The 15,317-nt window shown below is 47.7% G+C and overlaps 1 protein-coding gene across 3 annotated transcripts in view; it reads left to right on the forward strand.

Annotated features, from left to right (window-relative positions):
* scyl2 (SCY1 like pseudokinase 2) overlaps nucleotides 1-15,317 on the forward strand; it is a 93,524-nt gene that overhangs the window by 57,880 nt on the left and 20,327 nt on the right. For all 3 annotated transcript variants that reach the window (XM_086009592.1, XM_086009591.1, XM_086009593.1), the window contains exons 6-10: nucleotides 4,713-4,934; nucleotides 6,173-6,289; nucleotides 7,915-8,040; nucleotides 9,937-10,113; nucleotides 14,047-14,169. In XM_086009592.1, the coding sequence (XP_085865718.1) occupies nucleotides 4,713-4,934; nucleotides 6,173-6,289; nucleotides 7,915-8,040; nucleotides 9,937-10,113; nucleotides 14,047-14,169 (765 nt within the window). The remainder of the gene's footprint in view (nucleotides 1-4,712; nucleotides 4,935-6,172; nucleotides 6,290-7,914; nucleotides 8,041-9,936; nucleotides 10,114-14,046; nucleotides 14,170-15,317) is intronic.

Consider the following 15,317-nt stretch of genomic DNA (forward strand, 5'->3'; position numbering starts at 1 on the left):
TTCATTTGTGACAATATTTTTTTTTTTAAAACTGACCCCCCTCCACTCAAAAACTTAGCAAGTTGCCCATTTTTGAACAGGGCTGTAAACAGCCACCACTGTACCGAATGAAACTGTTATCCCGGCTGCAGTGTGCGATGTAAAAGGATTTTGCAAAATGGTGATTCCTTAGAGGTGCTCGGCAAAATAATGTGTACAAAGTGGAGGATTTAATTAATGTTATTTACCTCCCCCGTCTTTGAATTTGATGCTGAAGCCAGGGATGATAAACAGTAAGTTATGAGGCGAGACATTAGACCTTGGGGCTATTTCCACCGGAGAAGAAAAGGGTAAGACGAGATTTACAGGAAACTTTGGTTTATCCGGAGGTTAACTGTCCGGAATGCTCGAGCCACTGGCAAAATTCAGGAGTCGGTTCAGCAAGTTTTTTTTTCTTTTCGTTGCTTTTTTTTCACCAGTCGGGCTCTGCAAGGTCTAGCTAAAGCTGTTGCTTAGCTACAGAGACGCTTGCAAGCTACGGCCGACTGTTTAGGGTTTGTTGCTAGATACGGAGCTCAAAAGCTTCCGAAATAACAACAGAAAATGCTGGAAAAACTCAGCAGGTCAGGCAACATCCGTGGAGAGAAATTTGAGTTGACGTTTCGGGTTGGACCCTTCTTCAAAACTGGAAAGAAAAGAAACTAGACCGGAGGCAGGACTGCGATCGGACAAAAGAATAAAAGAAACAAAAGAAGTAAAAGAGATTAGAAGCTAGACGAGATGGTAATAGGCTGGGATTAGGTGTAAAGTGTACTGGCAGGGCAAAAGATAGCTTCCGTATGTTTTAACATTAGCGCTGGTTTGTCCGGCAGTTTTGATGGGACGGCAACAGCTCGGTCCTGTCGGTGCCGGATATCACAAAGTTTCCTGTAATTGTTTAAATAACAGCTTTAATAACGGCTTTGATAGGGTCAGTAGGGATAGACAGTTTTCTCAGGGTGGGGAGTCAGTGATGAATGGTCATTAATTTATAACTCTCACTAAGAAGGAGGTTAAGAGAGGTTTCTTTACGCAGTGAGTTGTTGGAACGTGGAATGCTTTGCCACGGGGAGTGGTTAAGGCAGAGCCGATTGCATCGTTTAACAGAAGAGTAGATAAACCTTTGAAGCACAGGAAGATGCAGAGCTACGAGAAGAAAGCGGGACAAAGGGATTAGTTTTACAAAGGATTACACAGGATATGTAACACAGCAACAGGCCATTCTGGCGTTTATGCTCCACTCGAGCCTCCTCCCGTCTTTCCTCATCTAACTATCAGCATAACCCTCTATTCCTTTCTCCCTCATGTGCTTGTCTAGCCTCCCCTTAAATGTATCTATACTATTCGCCTCAACCACTCCCTGTGGTAGTGAGTTCCACATTCTCACCACTCTCTGGGTAAAGAAGTTTCTCCTGAATTCCCTATTGGGTTTCTTGGTGACTCTCTTATATTGATGGCCTCTTGTTTTGCTCTTCCCCACAAGTGGAAACGCTCTCTCTGTCAAAACCTTTCATTAATTTAAAGATCTCTATTAGGTCTCAAGATCGGGAAATATTGTAGCTAGGTTATCAAACCTGCAGCCAGTACTCCACACTGTCCTGCTGCCGCTTTAGGGCCTCGTGTGTGTCCAGTAATGAGTAATGAGCCAGATTTAGTTCACAGTCCAACTGTGCGTGAACATTTATCCAATAGCGATCATAACCTGATCGAGTTCAACGTAGCGTTTGAAATGGAGAAACGCGAAACAGCTACTAAGAGATTCTAGATTTGGGTAAGGCCGACTCCAAAGGGATGAGACAGAGACTGTCCACCGTAAACTGGGCAAATCTGTTGATGGGTAAAACGACAGAAGATCAGTGGGAGATGTTCAAAAAAGAAGTTACGGTATTACAGAACCAGTTTATACCCCTGAGGGGCAAGAGCTCCACTTGCCAAATAAACCCAGCCATGGACGACTAAAGAGGTAAAGGACAGCATAAAACTAAAGGAACGGACATACAAAAAGGCAAAAAGTAGCCCAGATCCTGGCGAATGGGAAAGATACAAAGAACAGCAAAGGGTCACAAAACAGACAGTAAGAGCTACAAAAAGAGAGTATGAAAAGAAACTTGCAAGGGATATCAAAATCAACACACCATTTTTTTTACAATTATATTAGGAAAAAGAGGGTAGTCAGGAGCAATGTTGGCCCCTTAAAAACTGAAAGCGGTGATATTATCAATGATAAGGAAATGGACGTGTTGAATAATTACTTTGCACCAGTATTTACCGTAGAGGAAGAGGAAAGCATGCCAGAAATTCCAAGGAAACTAAATAAGGGACAGGGACTCAATAAAATTAACGTAAGTAAAATAACAGTAATGAAGAAAATAATGGCACTAAAGAGTGACAAATCCCCAGGGCCAGATGGTTTCCATCCCAGGGTTTTAAAGGAAGTAGGTGAGCACATTGCAGATGCCCTAACTATAATCTTCCAAAATTCTCTCACTTCAGGAACCGTTCCTTTAGATTGTAAAATTGCACGTCACTCCGCTATTTAAGTATGGTGAGAGAGGGAAACCAGGGAATTATAGACCCGTTAGCCTAACATCTGTTGTCGGGAAATTACTAGAGTCTATACTGTAATTAAGGATAGGGTGACTCAACACCTCGAACATTTTCAGTTGATCAGAGAGAGCCAGCATGGATTTGTGAAAGGCAGGTCATGCCTGACAAACCTGACTGAGTTTTTTCAGGAGGTGACTGAAGTAGTGGACAGGGGAATGTCTATGGATGTTATTTATATGGACTTCCAGAAGGCATTTGATAAAGTCCCACATAAGAGACTGTTAACTAAACCCACAGAATTGAGGGCAAATTATTGACTTGGTTAGGAAATTGGCTGAGCGGCAGGAGACAGAGAGTAGGGATAATGGGCAGGTACTCAAATTGGCAGGATGTGACTCGTGGTGTCCCACAGGGATCTGTGTTGGGGCCTCAACTATTCACAGTATTTATTAACGACTTAGATGATGACATAGATGACACAAAGATAGGCGGAATTATAGGCAGTGTAGATGGAAGCATAAAATTACAAAGGAATATTGATACATTAAGTGAATGGGCAAAACTGTGGCAAATGGATTTCAATGTAAGCAAATGTGAGGTCATCCACTTTGGATCTAAAAAGAACAGAACAGGGTACCTTCTAAATGGTGAAAGGCTAAACACAGTGGAGGTCCAAAGAGACTTGGGGGGTCCAGGTACATCGATCATTAAACTGTCATAAGAACATAAGAAATAGGAGCAGGAATAGGCCACTTAGCCCCTCGAGCCTGCTCTGCCATTCAATAAGATCATGGCTTAATTGAACAGGTACAGAAAATAATCAAAAAGACTAATGGAATGCTGGCCTTTATATCTAGAGGACTAGAGTACAAGGGGGTAGAAGTTATGCTGCAGCTGTACAAAGCCCTGGTCAGACCACACCTGGAGCACTGTGAGCAGTTCTGGGCACCGCACCTTAGGAAGGATCTATTGGCCTTGGAGGGAGTGCAGCGCAGGTTTACCAGAATGATACCCGGACTTCAAGGGTTAAGTTACGAGGAGAGATTACACAAATTAGGGTTGTATTCCCTAGAAATTAGAAGGTTTAGGGGTGATCTGATCGAAGTTTTCAGGATATTAAGGGGAACTGATAGGGTAGATAGAGAGAAACTATTTCCGCTGGTTGGGGATTCGAGGACTAGGGGGCAGAGTCTAAAGATTAGAGCCAGACCTTTCAGGAGTGAAATTAGGAAACACTTCTACACACAAAGGGTGGTAGAAGTTTGGAACTCTCTTCCGCAAACGGCAATTAATTCTCGATCAATTGTTAATTTTAAATCGGAGATTGATAGCTTTTTGTTAACCAAAGGTATTAAGGGATATGGGCCAAAGGCGGGTATATGGAGTTAGGTCGCCATGATCTCATTGAATGGCGGAACAGGCTCAAGGGGCTGAATGGCCTCCTTCTCTTCCTATGTTTCGATGATGTGGAGTATCGTGCAGTATTTAATTTTTCTGTTTTTTCCATTGTATTGGAAAGGAGAGCTCTTTTCAATGATCAGAGAAATAAGACAAGACCATCATTACATGGAGAGGAAAGCAAATACATAGAGGAATGACTTAATTGTCAGTTGATTTTCCCTATTAGAGATATTAACAACAACTTGCATTTATACAGCGCCTTTACCGAAATAAAACATTCCAAGGCGCTTCACAGGAGCGTTAACAGACAAAATTTGACACCAAGCTGCATAAGGAGATATTAGGACCGGTGACCAAAAGCTTGGTCAAAGAGGTAGGTTTAAAGGAGCGTCTTAAAGGAGGAAAGAGGGGCAGAGCGGTTTAGGGAGGGAATTCCCGAGCTTAGGGCCTAGGCAGCTGAAGGCACGGCCACCAATGATGGAACGAAGGAAGTTGGGATGCGCGAGAGGCCAGAATTGGAGAAGCGCAGATATCTCGGAATGTTGTAGGGCTGGAGGAGGTTACAGAGATAGGGAGGGGCGAGGCCATGGAGGGATTTGAACACAAGGATGAGAATTTTAAAATTGAGGCGTTGCCATATTTAAAGAAACATAGATACAGTTTTAATAAGTGACTTTTTTTAAGAAAAGGTTTTACTTTAGAATTGATATTTAAATCAATCAATGTGTTGCTTGTGCTCGTTACAGCTTACATTTAGTTGCAAGGAATGGGACCCAAATCTTCCGTCTTTGTGCCTCCCTAACCCTGAGTACGTTGCTCCAGAGTACATCCTGTCAGTGAGCTGTGACCTGGCCAGCGACATGTACTCGTTAGGAGGCACCATGTTCGCTGTTTTTAACGACGGCAAGCCCATCTTCGAGGTCAACAAGCAGGATATCTTCAAGAGCTTCAGCAGACAACTGGATCAGGTAACAGCCTGCTAACTGACCGTCCCTTCAGCAGCCTCACCGCCCCCCTTCCTCTTCCTCTTGCTGACCAAGCCAAATCCTCCCTCCCAGGCTCCCCCCACCAAAGCCCTAAACCCCCTCCCTGAGCTCATCTTATCTACGAAACCCACCTCCGACTCCCTTGACTGCAATCCCACAAACCGCTGACCATCCAACTTCCTGCTGACCTTGCAAATGGTTCTTTCTCTTCAGGTAAGTGTCCCCCCCCACCCCTCCTTTCAAAACAGCTGCCATCATCCGCCATCCTCAAAAAATGCACCCTTGACCCCCCCCACCCCCATGTCCTTGCAAACTGCTGCTCTATCTCCAACCTCCCTTCCTTCGTTGAACGTGCTGTCACCTCCCAAATCCGTGCCCATCTTTCCCACAACTCCAATGTTTGAATCTCCCCCCTGCCACAGCACTGAACCGGCTCTAATCAGTCACAAATGACATCCTCTGTGAATGTGACTGCGGCGCATTTACCCTCCCCATCCTCCTCGATCTTTTTCCAGCCTCTGACACCACACCATCCTTCTCCAACGCTTCTCCTCTGTCGTCCAGCTCAGGGGAATTGTCCTCGTTTGGTTTCACTTTTACCTACCCAATCGCAGTCAGAGCATCTCTAGAAATGGTTACTCTTCCCGCTCCCGCGCCGTTACCTCTGGAGTCCCCCAAGGATCTATCCTTGGCCCCTTCCTCTTTCACAGGAACAGGAGCAGACCATTCAGTCCCTCGAGCCTTTTCCGCCATTCAGTTAGATGATGGCTGATCTGTACCTCAGCTACATTTACTCACCTTTGCTCCATATCCCTTTACACTCTTACCCAACAAAAATCTATCGGTCCTGAAAATTTCAGTTGACCCCCCGCATCCACAGCCTTTTGGGGGAGCGAGTTCCAGATTTCCACTACCCTTTGCATGAAAATATGCTTTGTGATTTCACTCCGAAATGGCCCAGCTCTAATTTTAAGATTATGGAATTCTCTCCCGACCCCCGCCACTCCCCTCTCCTCCTTTTAAGACCTTTATTAAAACCCACCTCTTGGACCAAGCTTATGAACACTCTCGTAATAGCTTCTCCTTTGGCCTTACGCCCATTTTGGTGCCTCTGTGTGAAGTCCTTCGGGACGTTTCTCGAGGTTAAAGGCACCATTATCAGTGCAACTTGTTGCTCAGAGTGAGGTTTGAATTGCTGATGCCTTTTCTGTTTTTTGCAGCTCACCCGTTTAGGCCCCAACGTACTGCACAAGGTGCCTGAGGACGTTCGGGAGCACATGAAGTTGTTGCTAAATGTAACATCCACTGTCAGACCAGACGCTGATCAGCTGAGTAAGGTAAGCAAGGAAGCAGGCAGCAGACACACTAATATGAGGTCAGAATATTCTTAGCTGTGGATGTACTTGTGAAATGCAGTCACTGTTGTCATGTAGGAAACACAGCAGGCAATTTCCACACAGCAAGCTCCCACAAACAAATGACCAGATAATCTGTTTTTCGTGATGCTGGTTTGGAGATGAATGTTGGCCCAGGACGCCGAGGAGAACTCCCGTGTTCTTCTTTGAAATAGTGACATGGGTTCTTTTACGTCCACCTGAGAGGACAGACGGGGCCTCGGTTTAACGTCTCATAAAAGAAAGATGACACCTCCGACAGTGCGGCGCTCCCTCAGTACTGCCCCTCCGACAGTGCGGCGCTCCCTCAGTACTGCCTCTCCGACAGTGCAGTGCTCCCTCAGTACTGCCCCTCCGACAGTGCGGCGCTTCCTCAGTACTGCTCCTCCGACAGTGCGGCGCTCCCTCAGTACTGCCCCTCTGACAGTGCAGCGCTCCCTCAGTACTGCCCCTCTGACAGTGCAGTGCTCCCTCAGTACTGCCCCTCCGACAGGGCGGCGCTTCCTCAGTACTGCTCCTCCGACAGTGCAGCACTCCCTCAGTACTGCCCATTCGACAGTGTAGCGCTCCCTCTACTGCCCCTCCGACAGTGCAGCGCTCCCTCAGTACTGCCCCTCCAACAGTGTAGCACTCCCTCAGTACTGCCCCTCCGACAGTGTAGCGCTCCCTCAGTACTGCTCCTCCGACAGTGTAGCGCTCCCTCAGTACTGCTCCTCCGACAGTGCAGCGCTCCCTCAGTACTGCTCCTCCGACAGTGCAGCACTCGCTCAGTACTGCCCCTCCGACAGTGCAGCACTCGCTCAGTACTGCCCCTCCGACAGTGCAGCGCTCCCTCAGTATTGCCCCTCTGACAGTGCAGCGCTCCCTCAGTATTGCCCCTCCGACAGTGCAGCGCTCCCTCAGTATTGCCCCTCCGACAGTGCAGCACTTGCTAAGTACTGCCCCTCCGACAGTGCAGCACTTGCTAAGTACTGCCCCTCCGACAGTGCAGCACTCGCTAAGTACTGACCCTCCGACAGTGCGACGCTCCCTGAGTACTGACCCTCCGACAGTGCGGCGCTCCCTCAGTACTGACCCTCCGACAGTGCGACGCCCCCTCAGTACTCCCCTCCGACAGTGCAGCGCTCCTTCAGTACTGCCCCTCCGACAGTGCAGCCCTCCCTCAGTATTGCCCCTCCGACAGTGCGGCGCTCCCTCAGTACTGTCCCTCCGACAGTGCGGCGCTCCCTCAGTACTGCCCCTCCGACAGTGCAGCCCTCCCTCAGTACTGCCCCTCCGACAGTGCGGCGCTCCCTCAGCACTGCCCCTCCGACAGTGCAGCGCTCCCTCAGTACTGCCCCTCCGACAGTGCAGCACTCCCTCATCCAAGCTTAATGTAATTCAAGCTAAAAATCATGTTAAAAGTTTAAAGGTTTGACCTCGCAGAGCCAGCATGACCAGTTTTTGATCGATTTCTTTTCGATAACCATTTGAGAAGATAATTCCGGCACAATGATAAAAATTCCAAGCAGCCTTGCAACTCGTACATAATTCCTCTCTTTCTGATGAATTCCCTGTGCTCTTTCCAGATCCCTTATTTTGATGATGTAGGCGCCATGACACTGCAGTATTTTGATTCATTATTCCAGCGAGACAACCTCCAGAAGTCACAGTTTTACAAAGGTCTGCCGAAAATCCTGGCGAAGCTTCCTAAGGTATGGTTGGTTCGACTGTGACTTGATGTGGCTGTCAATAAACGTGCGCTTGAAACGGAGCACTGCAAATTACGAGTGGTACGATTCCGCACTGTAAGCCTCATTGATGCCCCGCAGTTCATAACGCCACAGATTAAAAATAAAAACCACAAATGCTGGGAATCCGAAATAAATCTTGAGAATGCAGGTTTCTGCGAGGGAAAAAAAAAGAGGTTAATGTTTCAGAGCTGAAAGATGAGCAAGCAGATTTGTAGGGTGAATGCGGGGGAAAAAAGTGAAGACGTGTGGGAGTGGGAAAAGACAACAGGAGCTCCAGTCACTGAGGGGAAATTAATGGGTTGAATGACTAAACTGCATTCGCACCCGTACGACCAGATTTAGGAACAGCTTCTTTCCCAGGGCTGTCATCCTACTGAACTCCACAAATAAACTCTAAAGCCTGCACATCTGCCAATGCACTTTATTATGGTTATGTTTATGTTAATGTATTACAAGCCAAATGTATGTTGAATGTTTAAATGTCTTAATCTAAATGTACACTCTCGGGAGCCGCAAGCCTACATTTCGTTGTACTGCACTTGTGCACTAACAATGACAATAAAAGTTGATTTGATTTGATTCACAAACTCAAATCTTGGAAGGTGGAAGGACAAGTTGATAAAAGTTTTATAAATAGAGGCATGGAGTGCAAAAGCAGGGAAGTTATGTTAAACCTTTTATAATACACTGGTGAGGCCTCAGCTGGAGTATTGTGTCCAATTCTGGGCACCGCACTTTATGTCAAGGCCTTGGAGCGGGTGCAGAGGAGATTTACCAGAATGGTACCAGGTATGAGAGACTCAGCTATCTGGAGAAGCTGGGATTGTTCTCCTGAGAGCAGAGATGGTTAAGAGGAGATTTAATAGGGGTGTTCAAAATCATGAGGGGTTTTGATGAGATTAAGAAAAATTGTTTCCACTGGCTGGAAGGTCAGTAACCAGAGGACACAGATTTAAGGTAATTGGCAAAAAATCCAGGGGGAAATGAGAATTTTTTTCACGCAGTGAGTTATGATCTGGAATGCACTGCCTGAAAAGGTGGTGGAAGCATAGAAACATAGAAGATAGGAGCAGGAGTAGGCCTTTCGAGCCTGCTCCGCCATTCAATGAAATCATGGCTGATCATCCAAATTCAGTACCCTGTCCCTGCTTTCTCCCCATATCCCTTGATCCCTTTAGCCTTAAGAAATATATCTAACTCCTTCTTGAATATATTTAATGAATTGGCCTCAACTGCCCTGTATGGCAGAGAATTCCACAGGTTCACCACCCTCTGGGTGAAGAAATTCCTCCTCATCTCAGTCCTAAATGGCTTACCCCTTATCCTTAGACTGTGACCCCTGGTTCAGTGGTAACTTTCAAAAGAAAATTGGACATATACTTGAAAAGAAGGAATTTGCAGGGCTCTGAGCAAAGAGCAGGGGGTAGTGGGACTAACTGGCTAGCTCGTACAAAGTGCCGGGACAGGCACAATAGGCCAAATGGCCTCCTCCTGTGCTGTAAGATTCTATGCTTAATATAGAGATTGAGATGCCGGTTAAATTATACAGAAGTCACCTCACTGAGGGAATGAAAAGGGATTAGAAACACAGAAGACTATGCAAGTAGCCAAGATGGTGATTAGCACAAGAAAGGCATAAGATCTTAACTGAACTAACGGGATATATGCCTATAGGGCCTATTGTTTATACTGACCATTTAACATTGTCCTAACTATAATTAATGAGACTGACCAGCACTTGTATCAGGGGAGCATTTGTTCGTCAGTCCCATAGACAGTGATTACATGGGTTCCCCTGTATTCTAATGAAGGGTGTGGCACTGCACTAATCCTTTTGCTGCTTCTCTTTGGTTCTAGCGGGTTGTAGTGCAACGCATTCTGCCGTTCTTGACCTCGGAGTTTGTGAACCCGGACATGGTACCCTTTGTCCTGCCCAACGTCCTTCTCATTGTTGAAGAGTGTACCAAAGAGGAGTACATCAAGCTGATTCTCCCGGACCTGGTTCCAGTCTTCAAGCTCCAGGAACCCATTCAGGTATCAGAAATCGAGACCAGCGGAAGCCACAAAGCATTGCGCGACTGGGATTTTTTTTTTGTCTTAAGGCACGTGAGCTGTTTGACAACACGAGCGAGCTGAAAACGGATGGAAATGGCAGTGGATTGTTGCATCTTGTCATTCTGACCCACTGGTGGGTGTGGGTGATGCCCATTCAATTGGGGGTGTGGGTGATGCCCATTCAATTGGTGGGGTGGGTGATGCCCATTCAACTGGTGGGGTGGGTGATTCCCATTGAATTGGGGGTGTGGGTGATACCCATTCAATTGGTGGGGTGTGGGTGATGCCCATTCAATTGGTGGGGTGGGTGATGCCCATTCAATTGGGGGGGTGGGTGATACCCATTGAATTGGGGGTGTGGGTGATGCCCATTCAATTGGGGGGGTGGGTGATACCCATTCAATTGGTGGGGTGGGTGATACCCATTCAATTGGTGGGGTGGGTGATACCCATTCAATTGGTGGGGTGGGTGATACCCATTCAATTGGTGGGGTGTGGGTGATGCCCATTCAATTGGTGGGGTGGGTGATTCCCATTCAATTGGTGGGGTGGGTGATACCCATTCAATTGGGGGGGTGGGTGATACCCATTCAATTGGTGGGGTGGGTGATTCCCATTCAATTGGTGGGGTGGGTGATTCCCATTCAATTGGTGGGGTGGGTGATTCCCATTCAATTGGTGGGGTGGGTGATTCCCATTCAATTGGTGGGGTGGGTGATTCCCATTCAATTGGGGGGGTGGGTGATTCCCATTCAACTGGTGGGGTGGGTGATACCCATTCAATTGGGGGGGTGGGTGATTCCCATTCAATTGGGGGGGTGGGTGATACCCATTCAATTGGGGGGGTGGGTGATTCCCATTCAATTGGGGGGGTGGGTGATACCCATTCAATTGGGGGGGTGGGTGATACCCATTCAATTGGGGGGGTGGGTGATACCCATTCAATTGGGGGGGTGGGTGATACCCATTCAATTGGGGGGGTGGGTGATACCCATTCAATTGGTGGGGTGGGTGATTCCCATTCAATTGGGGGGGTGGGTGATACCCATTCAATTGGGGGGGTGGGTGATACCCATTCAATTGGGGGGGTGGGTGATACCCATTCAATTGGGGGGGTGGGTGATACCCATTCAATTGGGGGGGTGGGTGATACCCATTCAATTGGGGGGGTGGGTGATACCCATTCAATTGGTGGGGTGGGTGATTCCCATTCAATTGGGGGGGTGGGTGATTCCCATTCAATTGGTGGGGTGGGTGATTCCCATTCAATTGGGGGGGTGGGTGATACCCATTCAATTGGGGGGGTGGGTGATACCCATTCAATTGGGGGGGTGGGTGATACCCATTCAATTGGGGGGGTGGGTGATTCCCATTCAATTGGGGGGGTGGGTGATTCCCATTCAATTGGTGGGGTGGGTGATACCCATTCAATTGGGGGGGTGGGTGATACCCATTCAATTGGGGGGGTGGGTGATACCCATTCAATTGGGGGGGTGGGTGATTCCCATTCAATTGGTGGGGTGGGTGATTCCCATTCAATTGGTGGGGTGGGTGATTCCCATTCAATTGGTGGGGTGGGTGATTCCCATTCAATTGGGGGTGTGGGTGATACCCATTCAATTGGGGGTGTGGGTGATACCCATTCAATTGGGGGGGTGGGTGATTCCCATTCAATTGGTGGGGTGGGTGATTCCCATTCAATTGGGGGGGTGGGTGATACCCATTCAATTGGTGGGGGTGGGTGATACCCATTCAATTGGTGGGGGTGGGTGATTCCCATTCAATTGGTGGGGTGGGTGATTCCCATTCAATTGGGGGTGTGGGTGATACCCATTCAATTGGGGGTGTGGGTGATACCCATTCAATTGGGGGGGTGGGTGATTCCCATTCAATTGGTGGGGTGGGTGATTCCCATTCAATTGGGGGGGTGGGTGATACCCATTCAATTGGTGGGGGTGGGTGATACCCATTCAATTGGGGGGGTGGGTGATACCCATTCAATTGGTGGGGGTGGGTGATACCCATTCAATTGGTGGGGTGGGTGATTCCCATTCAATTGGTGGGGTGGGTGATTCCCATTCAATTGGGGGGGTGGGTGATACCCATTCAATTGGGGGGGTGGGTGATACCCATTCAATTGGTGGGGTGGGTGATTCCCATTCAATTGGTGGGGTGGGTGATTCCCATTCAATTGGGGGGGTGGGTGATACCCATTCAATTGGGGGGGTGGGTGATACCCATTCAATTGGGGGGGTGGGTGATACCCATTCAATTGGGGGGGTGGGTGATTCCCATTCAATTGGGGGGGTGGGTGATACCCATTCAATTGGGGGGGTGGGTGATACCCATTCAATTGGGGGGGTGGGTGATACCCATTCAATTGGGGGGGTGGGTGATACCCATTCAATTGGGGGGGTGGGTGATACCCATTCAATTGGTGGGGTGGGTGATTCCCATTCAATTGGGGGGGTGGGTGATTCCCATTCAATTGGTGGGGTGGGTGATTCCCATTCAATTGGGGGGGTGGGTGATACCCATTCAATTGGGGGGGTGGGTGATACCCATTCAATTGGGGGGGTGGGTGATACCCATTCAATTGGGGGGGTGGGTGATTCCCATTCAATTGGGGGGGTGGGTGATTCCCATTCAATTGGTGGGGTGGGTGATACCCATTCAATTGGGGGGGTGGGTGATACCCATTCAATTGGGGGGGTGGGTGATACCCATTCAATTGGGGGGGTGGGTGATTCCCATTCAATTGGTGGGGTGGGTGATACCCATTCAATTGGTGGGGTGGGTGATTCCCATTCAATTGGTGGGGTGGGTGATACCCATTCAATTGGGGGGGTGGGTGATACCCATTCAATTGGGGGGGTGGGTGATTCCCATTCAATTGGTGGGGTGGGTGATTCCCATTCAATTGGGGGGGTGGGTGATACCCATTCAATTGGGGGGGTGGGTGATTCCCATTCAATTGGTGGGGTGGGTGATACCCATTCAATTGGGAGGGTGGGTGATTCCCATTCAATTGGGGGGGTGGGTGATTCCCATTCAATTGGGGGTGTGCTTGATGCCCAATCAATTGGTGGGGTGGGTGATGCCCATTGAATTGGGGGTGTGGGTGATACCCATTCAATTGGTGGGGTGGGTGATTCCCATTCAATTGGGGGTGTGGGTGATACCCATTCAATTGTTGGGTGTGGGTGATACCCATTCAATTGGTGGGTGTGGGTGATACCCATTCAATTAGAGGGTGTGCTTGATACCAACGTTCCCTCTAAGCAGCGCAGCCACATAGCTGTTTGCCAGTCCCGGGCAGCCTGGGACTGGCTTTTCCAATGTTAAGTTTGCGCATGCGCATAACTGTGAATGGGCCACGTGCCCAGAATAAAAATGAGGAAGAACATTGCTTGATGCCGATTCAATTGGGGCTGCTGATAGATTATGGATCAGCACTGGCTCCGCATCTGTCGCTCCGAGACCTAATTGTACTGTGACTGCTACTGCACGCTAACTGTGATATTGCTTACGGCAAGGCATTCCTGTTTGTTGGTCTGTTTGGAATTTGTACTGTCAAGGATTGCTTTTATATTGTCTGTGCTGTGCTGTTTTTATAAAAAAAAAAAAAAAAACCTCTAATACTCTTTCCTGTGTGTTGTAAATTGCACACACTCCATTCCAAGTGAGTAAATTATTCTTTTGCTTTCCATGCTTCAGGCTAGCAACATGGTGAGTTTGATGCACATCACAAAATATGTAAATAAAAAAATGTAGGCAGTGTTGTCTGTTGCATTTTTAACCAGATTTGTGTTTATCTTTGCTTTCATGCACTTGACTGGGATGTCTGTAGAAATAGACAGCAAATCTTGTAACACGGCTTTATGTTTGAGATTATTTTTGTGCTTTATATAGGTTCTACTGATCTTCTTGCAAAAGATGGATTTGCTGCTGACTAAAACTCCACCAGAGGATATAAAGAACACGGTCTTACCCATGATTTACAGGGCCCTGGAAGCACCATCAATTCAGATTCAGGTATAGTCTATTGAAGGGTGTAGGGGGACCTGGGGCATGCTGGCACAGGACATATGGTACAACAATTGTCACTTTACGATGTGCAAAATTAATGAGTTTAAAAAAAACTTGAATCACACAGCACAGAAGGCGGCCATTCGGCCCAGCGTGCCTGTGCCGGCTCTTTGAAAGAGCTCTCCAATTAGTCCCACTCCCCCCTGCTCTTTCCCCGTAGTCCTGCAAATTTTCCTTTTCAAGTATTTATCCAATTCTCTTTTGAAAGTTACTGTTGCATCTTCTTCCGCCGCCCTTTCAGGCAGTGCATTCCAGATCACAACAACTTACTGCGTAAAAGAATTCCTCATCTCCCCTCGACACTGTTTTAATTTGTTGCTGTATCTCTGTCTGTGGAATTCTCTGCTGCAGCTTGCCAATAAAGGCCAACTGAAGCCTTGGTTCTGTATCTAGAGGCATAGAATACAAAAACCAAGGAGTTGATGTTGAACTTCGACAAGACCTTTATTCAGCTGCAGTTCAAGTACAGTTTCAGGAAGTATATAAAAGCACTGTGCAGTGTAGATTTAGGTTGCCAGGAATAAGAGGTTACAGTTATGATGAGAGACTCTAGGAGTTTAGGCGTTTTTCATTAGAGCTGGCAAATTTAAGACATGGAGGCCTTCAAGATTATATGAACAATGACGGACAGGAAAAGACCCTCTGGCTCATCCACGCTGTCCCACACAACTGCGATACCTTGTGTCTCACAATATAGACGTTCCCCCTCCTGGGATAGGTCGAAAAAACAGTTGATAAAACCCAGGACAATTTGGGACAAAACATGTCTGGGAAATTCCTCTCCCACCCCTTAGGCGATCGAAACTGGTCCAGGAGATCACTCTGAATCATAGAATGCTTGCAGCACAGAAGGAGGCCATTCGGCCCGTCGAGCCAGTGCCGGCTCTCTGCAAGATCACTTCAGCTAGTCCCACTCCCCCGCCCTTTCCCCGTAGCCCTACAATTTTTTTTCCTTCAGGTATTTATCCAATTCCCTTTTGAAAGCCACAGTTGAGTCTGCTTCCACCACCCTTTCAGGCAGTGCATTCCAGATCCTAACCGCTCGCGTAAAAAAAGTATTTCCTCATGTCACCTTTGGTTCTTTTGCTAATCAT

Source organism: Somniosus microcephalus, chromosome 16 (assembly GCF_052327205.1).
Source record: "Somniosus microcephalus isolate GS21.2 chromosome 16, FLI_Smic_1.0, whole genome shotgun sequence".
Taxonomy (NCBI): Eukaryota; Metazoa; Chordata; class Chondrichthyes; order Squaliformes; family Somniosidae; genus Somniosus; species Somniosus microcephalus.